The sequence below is a fragment of the Pomacea canaliculata genome, linkage group LG8 (assembly GCF_003073045.1).
Source record: "Pomacea canaliculata isolate SZHN2017 linkage group LG8, ASM307304v1, whole genome shotgun sequence".
NCBI lineage: Eukaryota > Metazoa > Mollusca > Gastropoda > Architaenioglossa > Ampullariidae > Pomacea > Pomacea canaliculata.
The window spans coordinates 7,967,319-7,983,804 of NC_037597.1; the positions used below are offsets into that span (position 1 = coordinate 7,967,319).

At 40.7% G+C, this 16,486-nt stretch overlaps 1 protein-coding gene across 1 annotated transcript; it reads left to right on the forward strand.

The window, feature by feature from the left end:
• The first annotated feature begins 4,185 nt into the window (after positions 1 to 4,185).
• LOC112569774 (metallophosphoesterase MPPED2-like) lies at positions 4,186 to 16,299 on the forward strand. Its single transcript, XM_025247670.1, is given in 10 exon segments — positions 4,186 to 4,226; positions 4,466 to 4,599; positions 4,867 to 5,077; positions 5,545 to 5,663; positions 5,916 to 5,994; positions 5,997 to 6,036; positions 6,165 to 6,280; positions 6,695 to 6,805; positions 6,919 to 8,477; positions 15,741 to 16,299. Coding segments are annotated over 8 exon segments (915 nt in total). The 5' UTR covers positions 4,186 to 4,226; positions 4,466 to 4,536; the 3' UTR covers positions 7,095 to 8,477; positions 15,741 to 16,299.
• The last annotated feature ends 187 nt before the right edge of the window (positions 16,300 to 16,486 follow it).

Consider the following 16,486-nt stretch of genomic DNA (forward strand, 5'->3'; position numbering starts at 1 on the left):
TTGTCCAGTGACTTCTCTTACATACAATCTCTTACAAAGATTTAAAATAGACTTTCACAACCTGTTTTAAAGCTTTAAAAATCGTTTCCACGAGAGGGTTTTCGAGGCTTAAATAAACAAGACTGCAGATAAAAAAGACAAGTACTTTATAGCACTACTTTTTTTTCTCCGTCCTAAAAATGTATCAGAGAGATTACGTAAGTGAAAATCCAGACTGTGTTGACTAAGATTAGCAGTTTATGTTTTTTTTCTGGCGTCTGCTAGTCTCAGGTTGTGAAGCAAACAAAAACTGTATTTATGAAACACTTTTGTGCTTCATGTTTCCAGTTTATAAGGTCTCGAAATATTCTCTGTTTGCTCCTTCACCATATTTAGTGGATCTAGACACTAAACATTTTAGGGACTTGCTCTTCTGAGCACAGACCTTTTTCATGGCATTTTAAACGTCCCTTCTTTAACCTTTTCACTGTAATGCGCATGCCAGAATACTTTCATGCATTAATCAAATTCATAAAAATGATCTACAAATTTTGGAAACTTTATTAAAGATTCTTAAAGCTGTTAGTGTTTATATTAATTTATATTAATGTTAGTAGGAAGTGCGTTCCATAATGGAACAACTGAGAAACATTTTCTTTATATTTTTACGGCTTTTAAATTACAATTGAGTGTACTTTTCAGTTTTGTTCCAGAAAGGTTTCAAACCTTCACAAAAATCATCACATTTAAGAATTTCGCACTTCTCGCTCGTTCACAGTCTCAGCTCCTCCATATGCCTCTCTCCCAATTTTACTGCTTGACAACATCGTAACGAACTGTAAATATCTGTATGCGATAATCTTATCATCTGTCAGCATCCGAGCTGACATTTGCTGCTCCGAGGAACTCATCCACCATACAAGCTGCAGGCCTACAGATCGTATATCAGATACTGATTCTCTGAATGTCATCTGCATAAAGAAAGAGTGGAAATAAGCACGAAACTTTGACCTACCAAAATATGCATTTACGCCACTTGTCTGTAAAAAAAATATATTAAAATAAAAAGAAATGATTCTCCCCAAAACACGCACCTTCATTGACCAGAAAACGTCTTCAGTGTACTAAATTTCATATTTTTTCTCTAACATGGGTACACCAAACATTTTTTGTTTAATGGTAGGATTTTTATTCGTTTGTTTTGCTTGTTGAACTCTCCTGGTGTTACATAAGTACCTAACTACTCTCCTCTTATGAAAGCTTAACCACGAACAAGTGTTACGAAGGCACGGAGACAGATTTGCTGAGTCGTCGGGGATCCAGGTGGTGTGTCTACGCGAGTAGAACGTGCACAGGACGTAACGTTTCCCGCTGCCTACAGCGTGCCACCCATACATCACCAGCAAATCTCGCAACCGAGACGGCATCCCGTACGCCGAGCGAGAGTTTCAACGGTAGGCGAGGTCAGACCAGTTAATTATCGAGGATAGTGTTTACTTTGAAGTGTCCACGACGATCTCACGTTTCAGCTTTCCCCGTGCACTTCACGGGTTGCTGCCATAGCGCAATCATAACTTTCTAATGCAATATAAATACGTCGTGAGGTTGTCAGATTTGGTCCTTATAGTTCCTTTATTTACTTTTTAAAGAAAAATAGTGGTAGAGTGTAAGCCATCATCGCTATGGACCATATTTAAGATAAAGATCTCTGTCAACCAGTCTCCTAGGTCTGACCCCAAATACATGACCCTGCAATGTTTCCAGTCCTTGGCTAACCCCGAGATAGCCGTATCTCTTCATAATTGCAGGTCCTGATTTCAAATACTCTAGAAGTAAACATGAAGTTCGTGACGTCCACCGTAGCTGTAGTTGCAGAAGTGTGGCTTCCATGTGGAGAAGGCATGATCATTTTCTTGATGAAAATCGACAAACATGAAAGCAGTTAATCTTTCGCTAGCCTAAGCAAAACATCTAAAGATCCATCACATCATGCATTTAAATGAAATATTACAGCGTCCCGAGACGATCTTTCTCAGTTGGTTTATTGGGGGAGGTGGGTGTCAGAAAGACACAGCTATGTTGGGTTTTCCTCCCATATTTTGAATTATTGCTCAGAAGACACCAGTATTACAAAATTTTATGATTTGGTATAGGCAGAAGGATTTCTGCCTATCCGTCTCGCCATACGACATTCTCAAATAAAGTCGACCCCATAAATCTACTTTTTTCCCTTCAAAAAGGGGCCTGTCCAAAGGCGCAACAGCAGCTTGCTTGTCGCTGTTTGGGTTCAGATCTCGACTTGTGGCATGTTCACATCTCTCTGGATGCGATACTTAATTCCCATTGTTTGTTGTCGGGCGTCAGGTTTGCTTCCCTGTATTCCGGTTTCTCATTTCCGACTGGGAAGAAGGGCTTGCATATTCTTATAAATTAAGCCGACTAACAATTATTACCCTAAACAATACCCAAGCGATGAGAATGCGTATGGTTACTGGGCTCGAGTTTGAGCACTCAAGTCGCTTGCAGTCTCCTCCGCACACTGGTCGACCAAGCCTGCCACATGCTCTGCCCTAGACACAGTGAACCACTTGCGTTTCCACCCATGCGGCCACTGAGCTGAGACTCTTTTCCAACAAAGCAAGACATGAAAGTTTTGTGTATTCATGTGAGCACGAGTATCCCGATAAGAGATAGATCTCAGAAAGAGAGTGTGTGTGAAAGAATGATGGAGAAAGGGAGAAAGGAGAGAAAATCGTTGTTTTCAGTTATAAATCATTCGATCGATAAACTTATATTCATACTGCCGAGACTGTACGGCTATCAGCAAGAGACTTACAAATCTATACATGTCACACAATTATGGTTATTCATCTTTTGCTCATTTGCTACGGACAAACATTTTAATTTGCTTTGCTATGGACAAACATTTTTTTTTTTTTTTTTGCTATAAGATAATCTTTAAAGGTCAACACCAGCACTATGCCAAAACCGCTAGAAATAGAGCATAAAGTATCACAAAAACATATTCTGGTGGTATTTTATGACGAAGAAATACAAGAAATATTAACTAATATGTTTTTGTCTTAAGCACACCTGTATTTGTCGAGAAAACAGGAAGTACAGTGACGAAAGGCGGTATATCTAAAACTAGGGTCATCTTCATGAGCAGAATTTGAAAAGGAAAGACTCAATTCTCGGTAACAGAAAAAAATTCTGTTTCAGAACCAACTATATATATATATACAAAAGCACGATCGAGCTATTAAAACCAACTACGATTGCTGGTAAAAAAAAAAATATATATATAAGATCAAGCACAAGATATGCAACATCGACACTTTCTACACGGTCTACAAGTAGCATCGTAACACAGTCACAAGCACATCATCAGTTGTATCCTTAACCAGAACAATGCTGAAAACAACTGACAGTGTTAACACACCATTGATGTACAATATGCTCGAAAGAGCTGAAAAAGAATTGAGCCACGCTCACTGTTACAAATACAAAACTCTCCAGCATATAGGAGTAATTTTCTGCTTTTCGAATAGCAGGTAAGAATGTCGATGTTTGAAGGCTTATATCTTGAACATTAAGCATAATTAAATTAAAAATCGTCCATTAAAAACAGCCACTTAAAAATTTACTGCTGTTGAAATGACGATGATGTCCCAGTCTACATACAACTATATACGCGGTAACTGACTTGAAAGTATAATAACCTAGCTTGCAGCCGATTTCACATAGCCATTCTCTACTTCGTTTTTGAGTTAATTTCTTTAATTGCCTTGATTTCGAATTAAATTTGGTAACAATTAACCGTATAGGACATGTAAAAGTGGCATATCTACGTACAATGTCTACCTCAATGACGATTTCCACGACAACCCCCAAGTTTGATTACCAGGCAATCCTTTGAAAAAATACGTCCTGCCAGAGACTACCCTGCTATGTACCAGTGATCGAAGTATTCCTGGGGCGTCCGACGTGTAGTGTACGATATAGTGGTTAAAACAATTATCACTACTGTAGTGAGAAACTCTCGATCTCGTCTCGGGACGCTCTTTGTACGTGACACCTGTCAGCAGGTCTAGGCGAAGGGAGTTTTCTCCGGTTTACCCTCCCTCCATAGTGCGAAATCACACCAAGGTGAAAGCATGCACTTTCTATTACTAAACCTACCAACCTGAAGCATTCCCGCGTAACCATAGCCACAGTGAGCACGCCGACATCTTGCGCGGCTAAGGGTGCGCTACTCAAAATGAAAAACTTCATCGTGTATATAGTCTCTTTTTATCCACTTGTCCGTGCTTGTGCATTGTCCTTGTTTTATCCAATGTCATTCTAAATGTGTTGAAACTGTATGCTGGCAAAAAGGCGCCTACATTATTTTAGTCCTTTTTATTTTTTAACATGATTCAATCATTATTGGCAAAACACGAGTTACTTCTTTATAACAGATTAACAGCTTAATTATTTCTTGCAGCCGAGGTGTTGCGAAAAAGTTGTCCGGCTATAAGGGGATCTAGTTTTTCTTCACACTTTGCGCTCGTAGTTATGAGTGAAGTAAATGTAGATGTAGCCACAAAGGATCCTACAGGAGCATGGAGAAAATTATTGGTAAGATGTTTTAGTCACTTGAAAAAAATAGCAAATGCAACTAAAAAGAAAAAAGTAAAAGCAATTTTTGGAGACTTGAAGTATCATGTACTGGAAGTCATGGTTTCTTATGATAAATGTTAGGTGAAAACTTTAAAAAGTAGAATGTACATGAGTCAGATTTTTGTGCATATTGTTTATACATAGGTATGTTTCAATTTTTTCTTGAAAAAGATATTTCATATTTTTGAATGAAAACTGTACTTTTCTGTTTCCCAACAACAACAGCCAACACAGAAGGTGGAAGAATTAAAGCTTGTTGATCCAAGCTGTCCAGTTACAGATGGCCATCTGCGTTTTGTGTGTATATCCGATACACATAACAAGATAGAACAGCATGGCCCATCATATATTCCAGATGGTGATGTTCTGTTGCATGCAGGAGATTTTTCAAGGATTGGATTACCCAGAGAGATAGAATATTTCAACAATTACTTAGGTAAATAATTGATATAAATCAGCTGGTGCTACCATACATTTGACACTGCCGTCAAATCTTTCATTTAGCAGTAAGTACTGAGTGATAACTTAGCCTGTTCCATTATCTTTCCCAGAACTCTGATCAGAAATGGCTATTTTGTTTTATACTTTAGAGGTGAAAGAAATTGTAAACTGTCATATTAAATGATCATATTATAAGCAAAGCATTTTAACTTCAAAATTTTTCTATAGGTTTAGTTGCTTAAGACAATCTTAGATCCGTTATTTTCTGGCACATCTTCCATGGCCTCACAAGTCACTCAAAACATCTATAAAAATATGGCTGAAGTGAATGTAGTTTTGGGAGGGGATGTTGTCAGCTGGACTTAAGTGGTGGATTGATGCTTGGACAGATTAGCCAAGCAGAATTTATTTACTCTTAACTTTTACCAAGCAAAAATTTAAATATTTTCTGTGTTATTGAAGGGAGTCTCAAGCACAGGCTGAAAATTGTGATAGCAGGAAATCATGACCTTACAATGGACACATACCTTGTGGAGAACAAAAGAGAATATCTGAAGAATACTTTTGGCATCAGACAGGAGGTGATGTGCCTAGGCAGGAAACAGCCATATTGTTTTGTCACTTATTTCTATTTGATTAATACATATAGAGTGCTGCTATGTTATCTAGATTCTAGAGACATGATTGTAAACCAAACAATATTTTATCATGTTGCCTCAGGGTTTGCAATGGATTTTTTATGGTGTGATGTTACTATAATTATGGTAAATGAAGCAAGAATCAGAGATGAAAATATTAGAAGCACAGTAGTTATTTTTGGTTGAATTTTTCAGGATTTTGAAGATTACCTCAAGTCATCTAAACTTGAGACCTCAAGGCAGCTGCTAACCAACTGCATTTACTTACAGGATGCAGCCTTACCATCTGTGGCATTAAAATCTATGGTTCACCTTGGTCAGTAGTACAACATAAAGAATTTTGAAATCATGGTACCAAGCAGATTTTTCTCTATTCAAGCATTTATTGATGACATTTACACATACATTTATGAGATAGTAGTGTGATTGTTGCTGACTTTACAGGCAACCTGAATTTTGTGGCTGGGGTTTCAACCTGGACAGAGGAGCTCCTTTGCTGGAGAAGTGGAACATGATTCCAAGCCAGACAGATATTGTTATGACACATGGGCCGCCACTAGGTAAGGACAAAATCAACAGTTACAAAGGACTTTTTTCTTTATTTATGACTTTATACATCCTCTAAATTCATGTTTGGGGGTTGCTCTAGATACATTTTTGAACATGGAAGAGGGACAGTATTACATCTCAACAAATGCTGTTCCATGATTGAGTACTTGTAACCTACAGATTAAACATAAATTGACATAAAGCAAATGTGTTTTTTCCTGATCTAATTTCTATTTTCTGTGAGAATCTTTTGTGATTTCATTTATTGTACTCTAAAATGGATTTTGAAAAGTGGTTGCAAGCATTGTTGTCAGTTCTATTTTATGTATTTTTTCAGTTGAATTGTTTCAAAATATTGTGGTAGGCTTTCTCTTTTATTGCTTTTTTCCATTTGTAGAGACTGAAACTTCTTTGTAATCTTACAGGTCATGGAGATTTATGTTTGGGAGGGCTAAGGGCAGGTTGCGCTGAACTGCTGAAGACAATACAGGTCCGAGTTAAGCCACGGTTTCACATTTTTGGGCATATTCATGAAGGTATACTATTTGCACATCTGGTTCAAGTTTTAAAGAAGTAAAAGTTCTTTATATTAAAGTGGATGCTAGATACCATGATTTGTTTTTTTGTAACTGTTATATATTTTTTCTAGGTTATGGGGTGACAAGTGATGGCTTTACAAAATTTATCAACGCCTCTACTTGCAATCTGATGTACAAAGCTACTAACCCACCCATCGTCTTTGACTTTCCTATTCCTAATGGCCATTCTAAAGATGAAATCCAGACAATACCAAGTTGTAACCTAGGTGAGACATATTCTGTGTAATAAAAGCAACCATAGATATATGAATAGCTGGTCTAGACTCCTATTTAGCAATCTAATTTCACCTACAATTCATGGTGTTCATTTGCAGCTGTTTTACTTACATTTACGATTTGGTGTTACTTTCTTACTTAATAAATTGTAGTAACTATTACAACAATGCAGACTGGAAAGATGGCCAATGCCTGTTAATGACCTTACTCAAGGGCTTTACAATAGAAGATGTCCATTTCCGCTTTTTTTTTTTTTTTTTGCATTTTGAAGATGGTAGTAAGAAGTCACCTGTTTTTAGCAGGAAATGAGTCTTCAATATTGCTTTTATTTCTGATCATTATTTGATGTAAAATCTCATTATGTTCTCATCATACTATTAGCTAAATTGTCAGTTCAATTTTTGTGTTGTGTGCAACAAATGGCAGCATAGTGTTGTCACTGATGTGTGTATTACAACATGTAGCTAATGTAGTTTTCTCCCCTTAGGATTAGGTGGTAAAACTTTATGATGTAAAAGTAAATCGGTGTGGGTAAGAAATAAAAAGGAGGTAGATAAGAAAAGGAGAAGAGAGTGGGCAGATAGGAGAAGTGGAAGTGAATGAGAAGTAACCATGTGGATTCTGCATGAAACTTAATGGCTGTGCTAGATTTTAAATCAATCTAATGGGCCTGGGATAGCGTAGTTTGGGCTCTCTTAACTTCTGTGTGGTTTTCGCTTGACTATAATTTAATGGCTGTGTGCTGATTTCACCTTTTCCAACTCATGAGGTGCAATGTGCGGTTTTAGCCTGACTTAAAACTGCTGTGTGCTGGTTTTACCTTCCCCATCTTCTCTGAAGCGACTGTGTGATTTTTGCCTTATCTTTATATTACTATTTAATGCATTTACCAGAGGTTCACTTGCTGATATATTTTTTTCGTTGTGCTATTTAGGTGGATATAACCCCTAGGACTTTAAGTAGTCCATGTGTGTGCATTAATATTTCTCTTGGGCCCAGAAATTATATATATGTGTGTTTGGACAGCCTATAGGCAATTGTTTGTGCTAAGAACACCTGGGTGACTGTGTGTGCACGACACTAGTGTTAGAGACAAACATCCTCTGTTCAAGCCATTTCAGTCTCACATCCTCTGAATCTGGATAGACATATATAGACGTGACAGTGACTGGGCAAAGATTTGAGCAGGTTGATGGAATAGAGTTCATCAGCATCTGCTTAAGCTTGAGGGAATCTTTCACAGACCACATTGACTATCTAGCAAAATCTAAGGAAGCCTAGAGTAGGTTATATATGCTTTATAAGTTGTGCTTGTTTGGCATCGAGACTGAGACTTTGAAGATATTTACAACTGCTTCATTGAAGGTCTGCTCACCATCTCGTTCCTAGTTTGGTTATATCAGGTCAGGTCAGTCCCATGCCCGGTCCGGGCGTAGGGGGGACCGTCCGGCAGCAGCAACAGACAGAATTTTCCACCCGGTCCTGTCTTGAGCAGATGAGAGCAGGTCTGGCATCTCGCGTTCGTCCATTCTTTAATGTTGGTGACCCAGCTTTTCCTCGACGACCACGACGACGGCTCCCTTCGAGGGTTCCTTGTAGGATCGTCTTGGACAGGGTGTTGTGGCGGGTGACGTGACCGAACCAGGCGAGCTTGCGCCGCTTCACTGTTGCCAGAAGGGCTCATGTGGGCCCACGAGGGAGGTTACGGTGCTCCGTACGTACGCGTTGGTCTTGTGTTCGCGGTACGAGATGCGGAGCAGCTTTCTCAAGCACTTTTCTCAAAGGCCTGGAGCTTCTTTTCCGTTGCGGCAAGCAGCGTCCAAGTCTCGCAGCCGTAGAGTAGGATTGACACTACGAGGGACTTGTACAGCCTGTGCTTGGTACTGAAGCTGATTGAGTTGCTTCGCCAGATCCTATCCAGCCTGGACATTGCGGATGTTGCCATACCAATCCTGATACGGATCTCTGCTGTACAGCAACCATCTCTAGTCAGGGTGGCACCCAAATACTTGAAGCTGTTGACCTCCTCCAGTTTCTGCCGTTCATGACGATGTTGCTGCTGCTGTCGGTGGTGGAAATAATCATTACTTTGCTTTTTTCTGAGCTTATTTCCATGCCATAGGCCCCGCTCGCCTGGAGAGTCTGTCCGTCAAATCCTGAAGTTCGTTGTTACTGCCTGCCATGAGGTCAATGTCATCTGCAAAGCGGAGGTTGCACAGGGTCTGCCACCAATGGAGATTGAAGTAAGGTGGTTGTGGAGGTGTCTTGCATGATTTTTTCAAGGAAGATGTTAAAAAGGATGGGAGAGAGTAGGCACCCTTGACGGACCCCGATCGTCATCGCGAAGAACTCGCCTAGTTGGTTGTTGAGTAGTACCGCGCTGGAGCGTTCTTGTAGAGTGCTGCTACCATCTGGATCAGTCCCTCCTCTATGTTGAATGATCTCATGACCTGCCAGAGTCCATCGTGCCAGACACGATCAAAGCTTTTTTGAATCGATGAAGTTATGGTATAGTTGACGTGATGCTCCAGGTGTTTTTCTATCATAACACGGCAGTTAAAGATCTGTTCTACCGTGCTTCTTCCCCTGAAGCCAGCCTGTTCTTCTGCCAGCATTCCTCTGCAATAGGTTTAAGCGGTTGAGGATGATTCTGAGCATTACTTGCTTGGGTGACTTATCAGACTGATGTTCTGTAGTTCTGGCACTGCCTCAGGTTCCCTTTCTTAGGGAGTGGGATGATGATAGACTGAGCCCATTCTTTTGGCCATTTCTTTTCTTCCAAATCTTTTGACACAGTGTGGTGAAGGCCTTGGTTGTTGCGTCTCCTCCATGCTTCAGCAGCTCAGCAGGTACGTTGTCCACACCAGGTGACTTTCCTCCCTTCAGACTGTGCATAGCTTCTCTCACCTCATCAGTGAGGACTGGCAGGTCTTCAGCCTCTCTTGTCCCAGTCTGGTGATGCTGGAGAATGCTGGTGTCTGGCTCGATCTTGTAGTTGTACAAGTCTTGGCAATATTCAGTCCAACGACTTAGTACAGCAGCGTTTTCCGTAAGGAGCTGTCCGGCGCTGTCTTCGATGACTGTGGCTGGTCGCTGCTGAGTCTTGGTGAGGGCCTTCAGTGTTTCATATGCCTTCTTGCTGTCTCCGCTTGCCATGCCTATTTCCACGCTGCAACACTGGTCTTCGATCCAATCTTCTTTTGCCTCCTTCATCCTTGTTCTGATCTTCTGGTTGACAAGTCTGTACTGGTCTTCTGACGTCGGGTCTCGACCTCTCCCTCTCTTCAAGGCTCTCCTTTCGTCGCAAAGATCAAGGATGTCGTCTGTCACCCAGGGTTGTTTGCGCTTCCTCTGCTTCCCCAGCACTTCGTCTGCAGTAGAGAGTAGCACCTCTTTGATACTTCCAGCAAGGCGTCTATGTCGCAGTCTATAGTAGCCAGGGCTGCAAATTTGCCCCCACCTGGGCCTGGAAGATCCTCTCTGTGTCCGGATCTTTGAGCTTCTCAAGGTTGAATCGATGCGAGGGCTCTTATTGTTGTCACGTCTCAACTTCAGTTTCAACTTGAGGCTAGTGAGGACGAGGTTGTGGTCGCTGCCTATGTCAGCGCCAGGAAAGGACCTCGTTTGTGCTTTGTTGATGCTTGATTTGAAACGCTGAGGCAGCAAGATGAAGTCAATCTGGTTATGGACCAGACCTCCCGGCGAATGCCACGTGACAGTTCTTGACTTTTGTGCGGGTGGAGGGTATTGGCAATGGTGAGACGGTGACTCTGAGCGAATTCTAGTAGCCGTAGGCCTCTTGCGTTGGTGTTGCCTAGGCCAAACTTGCGACTGTTCCTGCCCATTGTTGGTAAGCGTCAGGGCCGATCGTAGCATTCCAGTCGCCAAGGACAAGCAAGATGTCTTTCTTCGGAGTTTTCTTGATGATGTTGTCCAGCTCCTCGTAGAATTCCTCAACCTCTTCATCCTCGTGTTCTGATGTTGGGCGTACACTTGTATAATGGTGATGTTGTGCGGTCGAGCAGAGATTCGGATGGAGATAAGTCTGCTAGAGACTGGAGTGCAGCTGATGACAGTTCCAGCCACCTCCTTCCTGACAATGAAAGCGACACCACGTTCATGCTTGATTTCGTCTCCGCTGAACCAGAGCTTGTGGCCTTCATCTGTAGTTGACTCCCGAAACCAGTCCATCTGACTTCTGCAAGTCCCACTATGTCCCAGCGGTAACGCTGTAACTCGTGTGTGAGTTCTTTCACTTTGCCGCATTGAAAGAGTGTGCGAACATTCCATGTTCCGATAGTAGTCCCTTGTGTAGGCAGCTTAATTGTAGACTTGGGTGTAGACTTGGTTCCAGTATCACACTTGTCGCCCCCTCCCTGGAGACCACCAGAGGGGTGCGCGGTCGTTGGTGATCCGGGCCTCGACCGATCCGGCATGTTGCTTCTATTCTGTTTTGCTACCATAAGTCCTTTCAGTGGGCTTTGACGAACTTGGTGGCGCCCATCTCCTCTCCAAGTATTTGTATTGACGTGCATAATAACACGTCAGCCCCTCACAGCGTTTGGCCCGCCAGCAGAAGCGGTTACCGGGGTGTAGCCAGGTTAAGGACCTGAAGCCAGCTGTGAGAGTTGATTGCCATGTGAGGACCGGGGCTGCGGTGCATAGGCGGTCTTAACTTTTCGTCTTGCTTAACTCGCTTTTCGTCTTGGCTAAGTTCGCGGTCTCAAGCCTGTTGCATGAGCGAGCTCAGCCCCTTGCTTAGCTGAGAACCGGGTCAGGTCAGCGCGGCGGTCGAGGTCGGCGATATAAATAAATTCGTTTGGGAGCGGCCTTGCCAACCGTATATTCACCAATGAAAACTGCGCTACAGCGATGGTGCCGAGCCGCGAAATTCGTCTGCGCACCATTACTGAAACGAAGTAGGGATGTGCGACAGCGAAATATTAGTCTTAATCGAGGAGGTTACCAGGGAGAAGAAGAGGCTTTACCAGAAAAAAAGAAAAAGATGAAATAAGAAAGAAATGAACGAATTTAAGATCTTCCATAATTTCATTTCGATGTCGTCAAAAACATCCATCAGCGGACAGGGGGGCCACCAGAAACACCCGTGATGAAAGGAGAAAGTGATAAATATTTTGGTAGATGATTTCAGAGAACTGATGGAAGGCATAAACATCGAAGGTTGGTCTTTTTGTTTACCTGTGTAGACTTTTTTTTTACGTCTGTGTCATCCGCAGAAAAAGCTCTAGATACCGAGAGAATGCAAATGCAAAGCCTATAGTCAGCACACAACAGCCGGTTTAGAAAATAAATATTTCCATCCGAAATACATTTATTTAAAATAACTAGATACATTTCTGATTTAGTTTTTGTTACAGGTGGTGAATCATTTAATATGCTGGTTCCTCCAGAAGTTTTTCATGATAGGGGAGAGTAATAAAATAATAATATTGACATATATAGGAGGTGCAATATAGAACACTCCAGTTCAATCTTCTAATTCAACAATGGAGATGCTTTTGCTAGAAGTATATGCAGATTTATTATTTTCATGCATAACAAACAACAATGAATTGAACATTTCAGATGATGATGTTTTCAAATGGGAAATTTTAAAAATGTACTTTTATCAGATATTCCTGATGGTATTTTTGAACAAAACATGAAATATTAAGGAAAAGCCACCAAGGTTTTTGTACTTTAGAGAGGGCAGCTACATATAATTTTCCACAGCTGGCTTAAATTATAAATTGTTTAATTCAAGTGCCAAACACAGACTATGACATAATTTGGGAGATGTACACAGCAGGTTTGTCTTGACATCCACAGTCAGTTTGGACATTTAACAAGTTTTAATGTTCAAGTCTAATGCATGTTACAGTACCAGTGTTCTACAGTTTAGATTCCAGTAGACACTGATCAGCTTCTGAATGACAGATTTGCAGTGTCTACATTCTTAAACAGTTGCAAATAAGATGTTATGAAGTTCTGAAATGGCTACACCTGAGTCCAGTGAAAAGTGCTAAATATTAACTCTAAAGAGAGAAACATGTCCTTCACAATCCTACTAGCAGCATGTAGTAAATATCAACATAACTGCTTTTTACTAGTTACTTGGCATCACAAGAATAACAAGCAACACAATAATCTATTTATATAGAAACCTTACACAGAAGAGTAATTCAAACAATACCTTTACGTAACCTAATGCGATGGTAAGTACTCAGTGCTCCCAAGTAGAAGTGTCATGAATCAATTGTTCTAAGAAACATTTCTTTCGCGCAGCATCAAGACCACACAGAGAGCCACACAGCAATATTCAAAGCATCAAAGCGGCTTAGGCCTAGACAGCTGCACATTTCTGAAAAAATCTTTTGACTGTCAGATAAACACACAAGGTGATGTACCAAGCAGCCAGAATTCCATCCGTCAACTGGGTCACCCGAAGAAAGCAAAATACCTGATGATACAAAAGAATGCACAACAAAGATAAGAGAACGAAAAACTTTGTAGCTCCTGGACAGTGAACTTGAATCTTGTTAAAAAAGAATTGCAATTCATGGAAATCAAAATAAATCTGGCACAGGCTGAGGTAACAAATACTAGACGGAAAAACAGATGGAAATGGATTGGTAATGCCAGCTGCTGAAAGTGTTCACCAACTGATTGGGGTGGATGTTGCTATTCAGCCAAAGTCAAATTGAATAATAATGTGACTATTCAGTTAGAAATTATGACAGCACAATGGAACACATGATGATTTTTGCTGTTTTGGCAGGGATGTATCTGAAGTCACAAATATATTCTGAAGCATATGATATTAAAGGGAGGAGTTCTTTTCCTTGTCTGCATTTAAAAAAAGGGAAACTAAGCCAGTCCCTCAGCGGTAGCCACTGTCTCCCATATTCATCCCATGTCAATGCCGTCAGCCACTACAACTTGCATTGTGCTTGTAGCATAAAATTGTAATGCCACCATCACCTGCAAAAGACATAGGAAATATTATTGACCTCAAGGATTTATATATTTTAGTATTCACATCTAAACAAACTGTCCATTTTTAGTTAAAAAGGACGATGATAACATTAACCTATTATGATTATCTATCTCTTGAGCCACATGCTTACAACTTGAGACATACTGCAAGGAACTGCCTGTCAAATTGATAAACATGTATTAAATCAAACTATATAAGAGATTCTGGGTGCTCTGCTACTTTATTCTGTTGTTTTACTTAAATACAATGCCATCAATTTTTTAATAATGTTTACATACTCTAAAACAACACTCGGAGCACAGTGGATGGGCCAGAATTGTGCGTCTGCTCATATAACCCAAGTACAGCAAACTGAAATTTTTTGGATTATTGCTGTCACCAGAGTGAAAGTAGAAAATTTTTATTACTTTTATTGCAAAGTTCAAGTTTTTTCCTTTCCAAATATGTATAAGTTTTGTGGTCTCATGTTTACCTGAGAGCAGCAATAATAACAACAAACATCACCCACTGTCGTCAACACCGTCTTAAGTTCTACGCCATTGTTTTATTGTGTAACTATATTTTGATGTCATTCTAACATTATTAAATATTTTTAACGTAATGCTGTCAATTACACTTATTAATTATATATTTATGTAGTGGCGGTGACTATAGTCTTACCTGCAACAAAGGCGGAATAGAGTCTTTTCGTTGAAAATGATGGTCGAAATCATTTTCCACTGTTATGTTCGCTCGACGGAATCAAAAACGATGAAACAAATCGACGTCATACATATCAAATGGATTTGATGGATCGCTGAAGTAGTCAAAAATCTGTATTTGTCAATGGTATACGCAGGGCAACTCAGTAAACAACACGATCAAGCGCCACTGTTACTACGAAAGCCGCCGTACGGTCATGCGTAAGCAGCGTGTCGCGGTTAAGCAAGGAGTTAAGCCTGGGGGGGACCAGTCTCAAATTTTAAGACTAAGACCGCTTGCTTAGCGAGTTGAGATCGCCCATGCACCGCGCTTAGCAGGCGTCTTAGGTTAAGACAGCGTGCTTGGCTTAACTGCGGTCTTAACTCGAGTTAAGACCGCCTATGCACCGCAGCCCGGTGCTCCCGTCTGTCCCAAGGGACACTGCTGCCGGAAAGTCAAAGGTGCTTCCTCTACATAGACACCCCGGACACTCTCATAAAGGAGAGAAAATGACACATGACAAAATGACGTAAAATAAAGTGACGTCAGAACTAAATGACGGTCCTCCAGCCAAAGGTCAGCGTCTACATGCAATACAAGCACAGTCCGCAGGCCAAAGATCAAACATGTCATATAAGCTGGAATGCATTCTATAGCAACATAGCTGCACAAAACACATCCAACAGACGACATCAGTCCTATTGAACGACGAATGACCCCAGCACACACAAAAGTTCACCGATCCAACGGACATGAAGCTCACTGAACCGCGCCGCGATCGCCAAGCTGAAGGTGGACAAAGAATTACGACGAATTGCAGTCATCAAAGCAAAGAGCACTACACTCTACACACACGATGGCAGGCCCATCAAAATTATACATAAGCACAAGTCCAACACAGGAGGATGTTAGATAAAACAAAAAAGACGACAGAGCTCTTCCCCTTCCAGCCAGTTGGCCAGGGGACATCACTCTCAGGTTATATACCTGTCAATAAAAGAGATGTTGGTCATGATCATCCAGCTGTTCGACAAACTGATCAGTGCATAGTTGTGCAGTCCAGATGACAGTTTCTGTCAGTGCTACACAGCCTACTGTAGAAAAATTGTCCTGGATGATGGGTACTCCTTGCTCATCACTTTTATATTCCTACCCTCCTCCAGAGGCATTAGAGTTCCCATGTTAAAATGAAAAAGGTACAGCACCAGCTTCATTCCCTCGGCTATATGACTGCTGTAAATGTATAGTAGTTCCTTATTTATGTATATATTTGGTTTTGTGATACACATAAGCATATAAGATGGGTGCATTTGTGTGTGCATCTAAAAGAGACATAAGTTTTGCATGTGAGTGTGAGCATACTGGTGTAGTGGTTATAAGTGTTTGGGATTGTGGCTTGCCATTACCTATGCATTTATGACTGGGCTATGATGATTTGTTTTTCTCCAAGCCATTCTTTCAGAGCATGAAGATTTACTCCACACAAATATTTGTCATTGTACATATTGACATAATAAAGTTGCTTTTAAATATGTTATTCATACATCTTGTGAAGTATGTGCTAAAATTTCATTTGCATATTTGATTACTAAAATAACTATTTCACCTCCATGTCTATATACATACATGGCACATTTAATTAAAAGGGACTTAGGTTGGTTTTTCCTTATCCAAAGCCTCTTGTGTCCAGTAATATGTTCATTGAAATTAAGTATCACAACTGG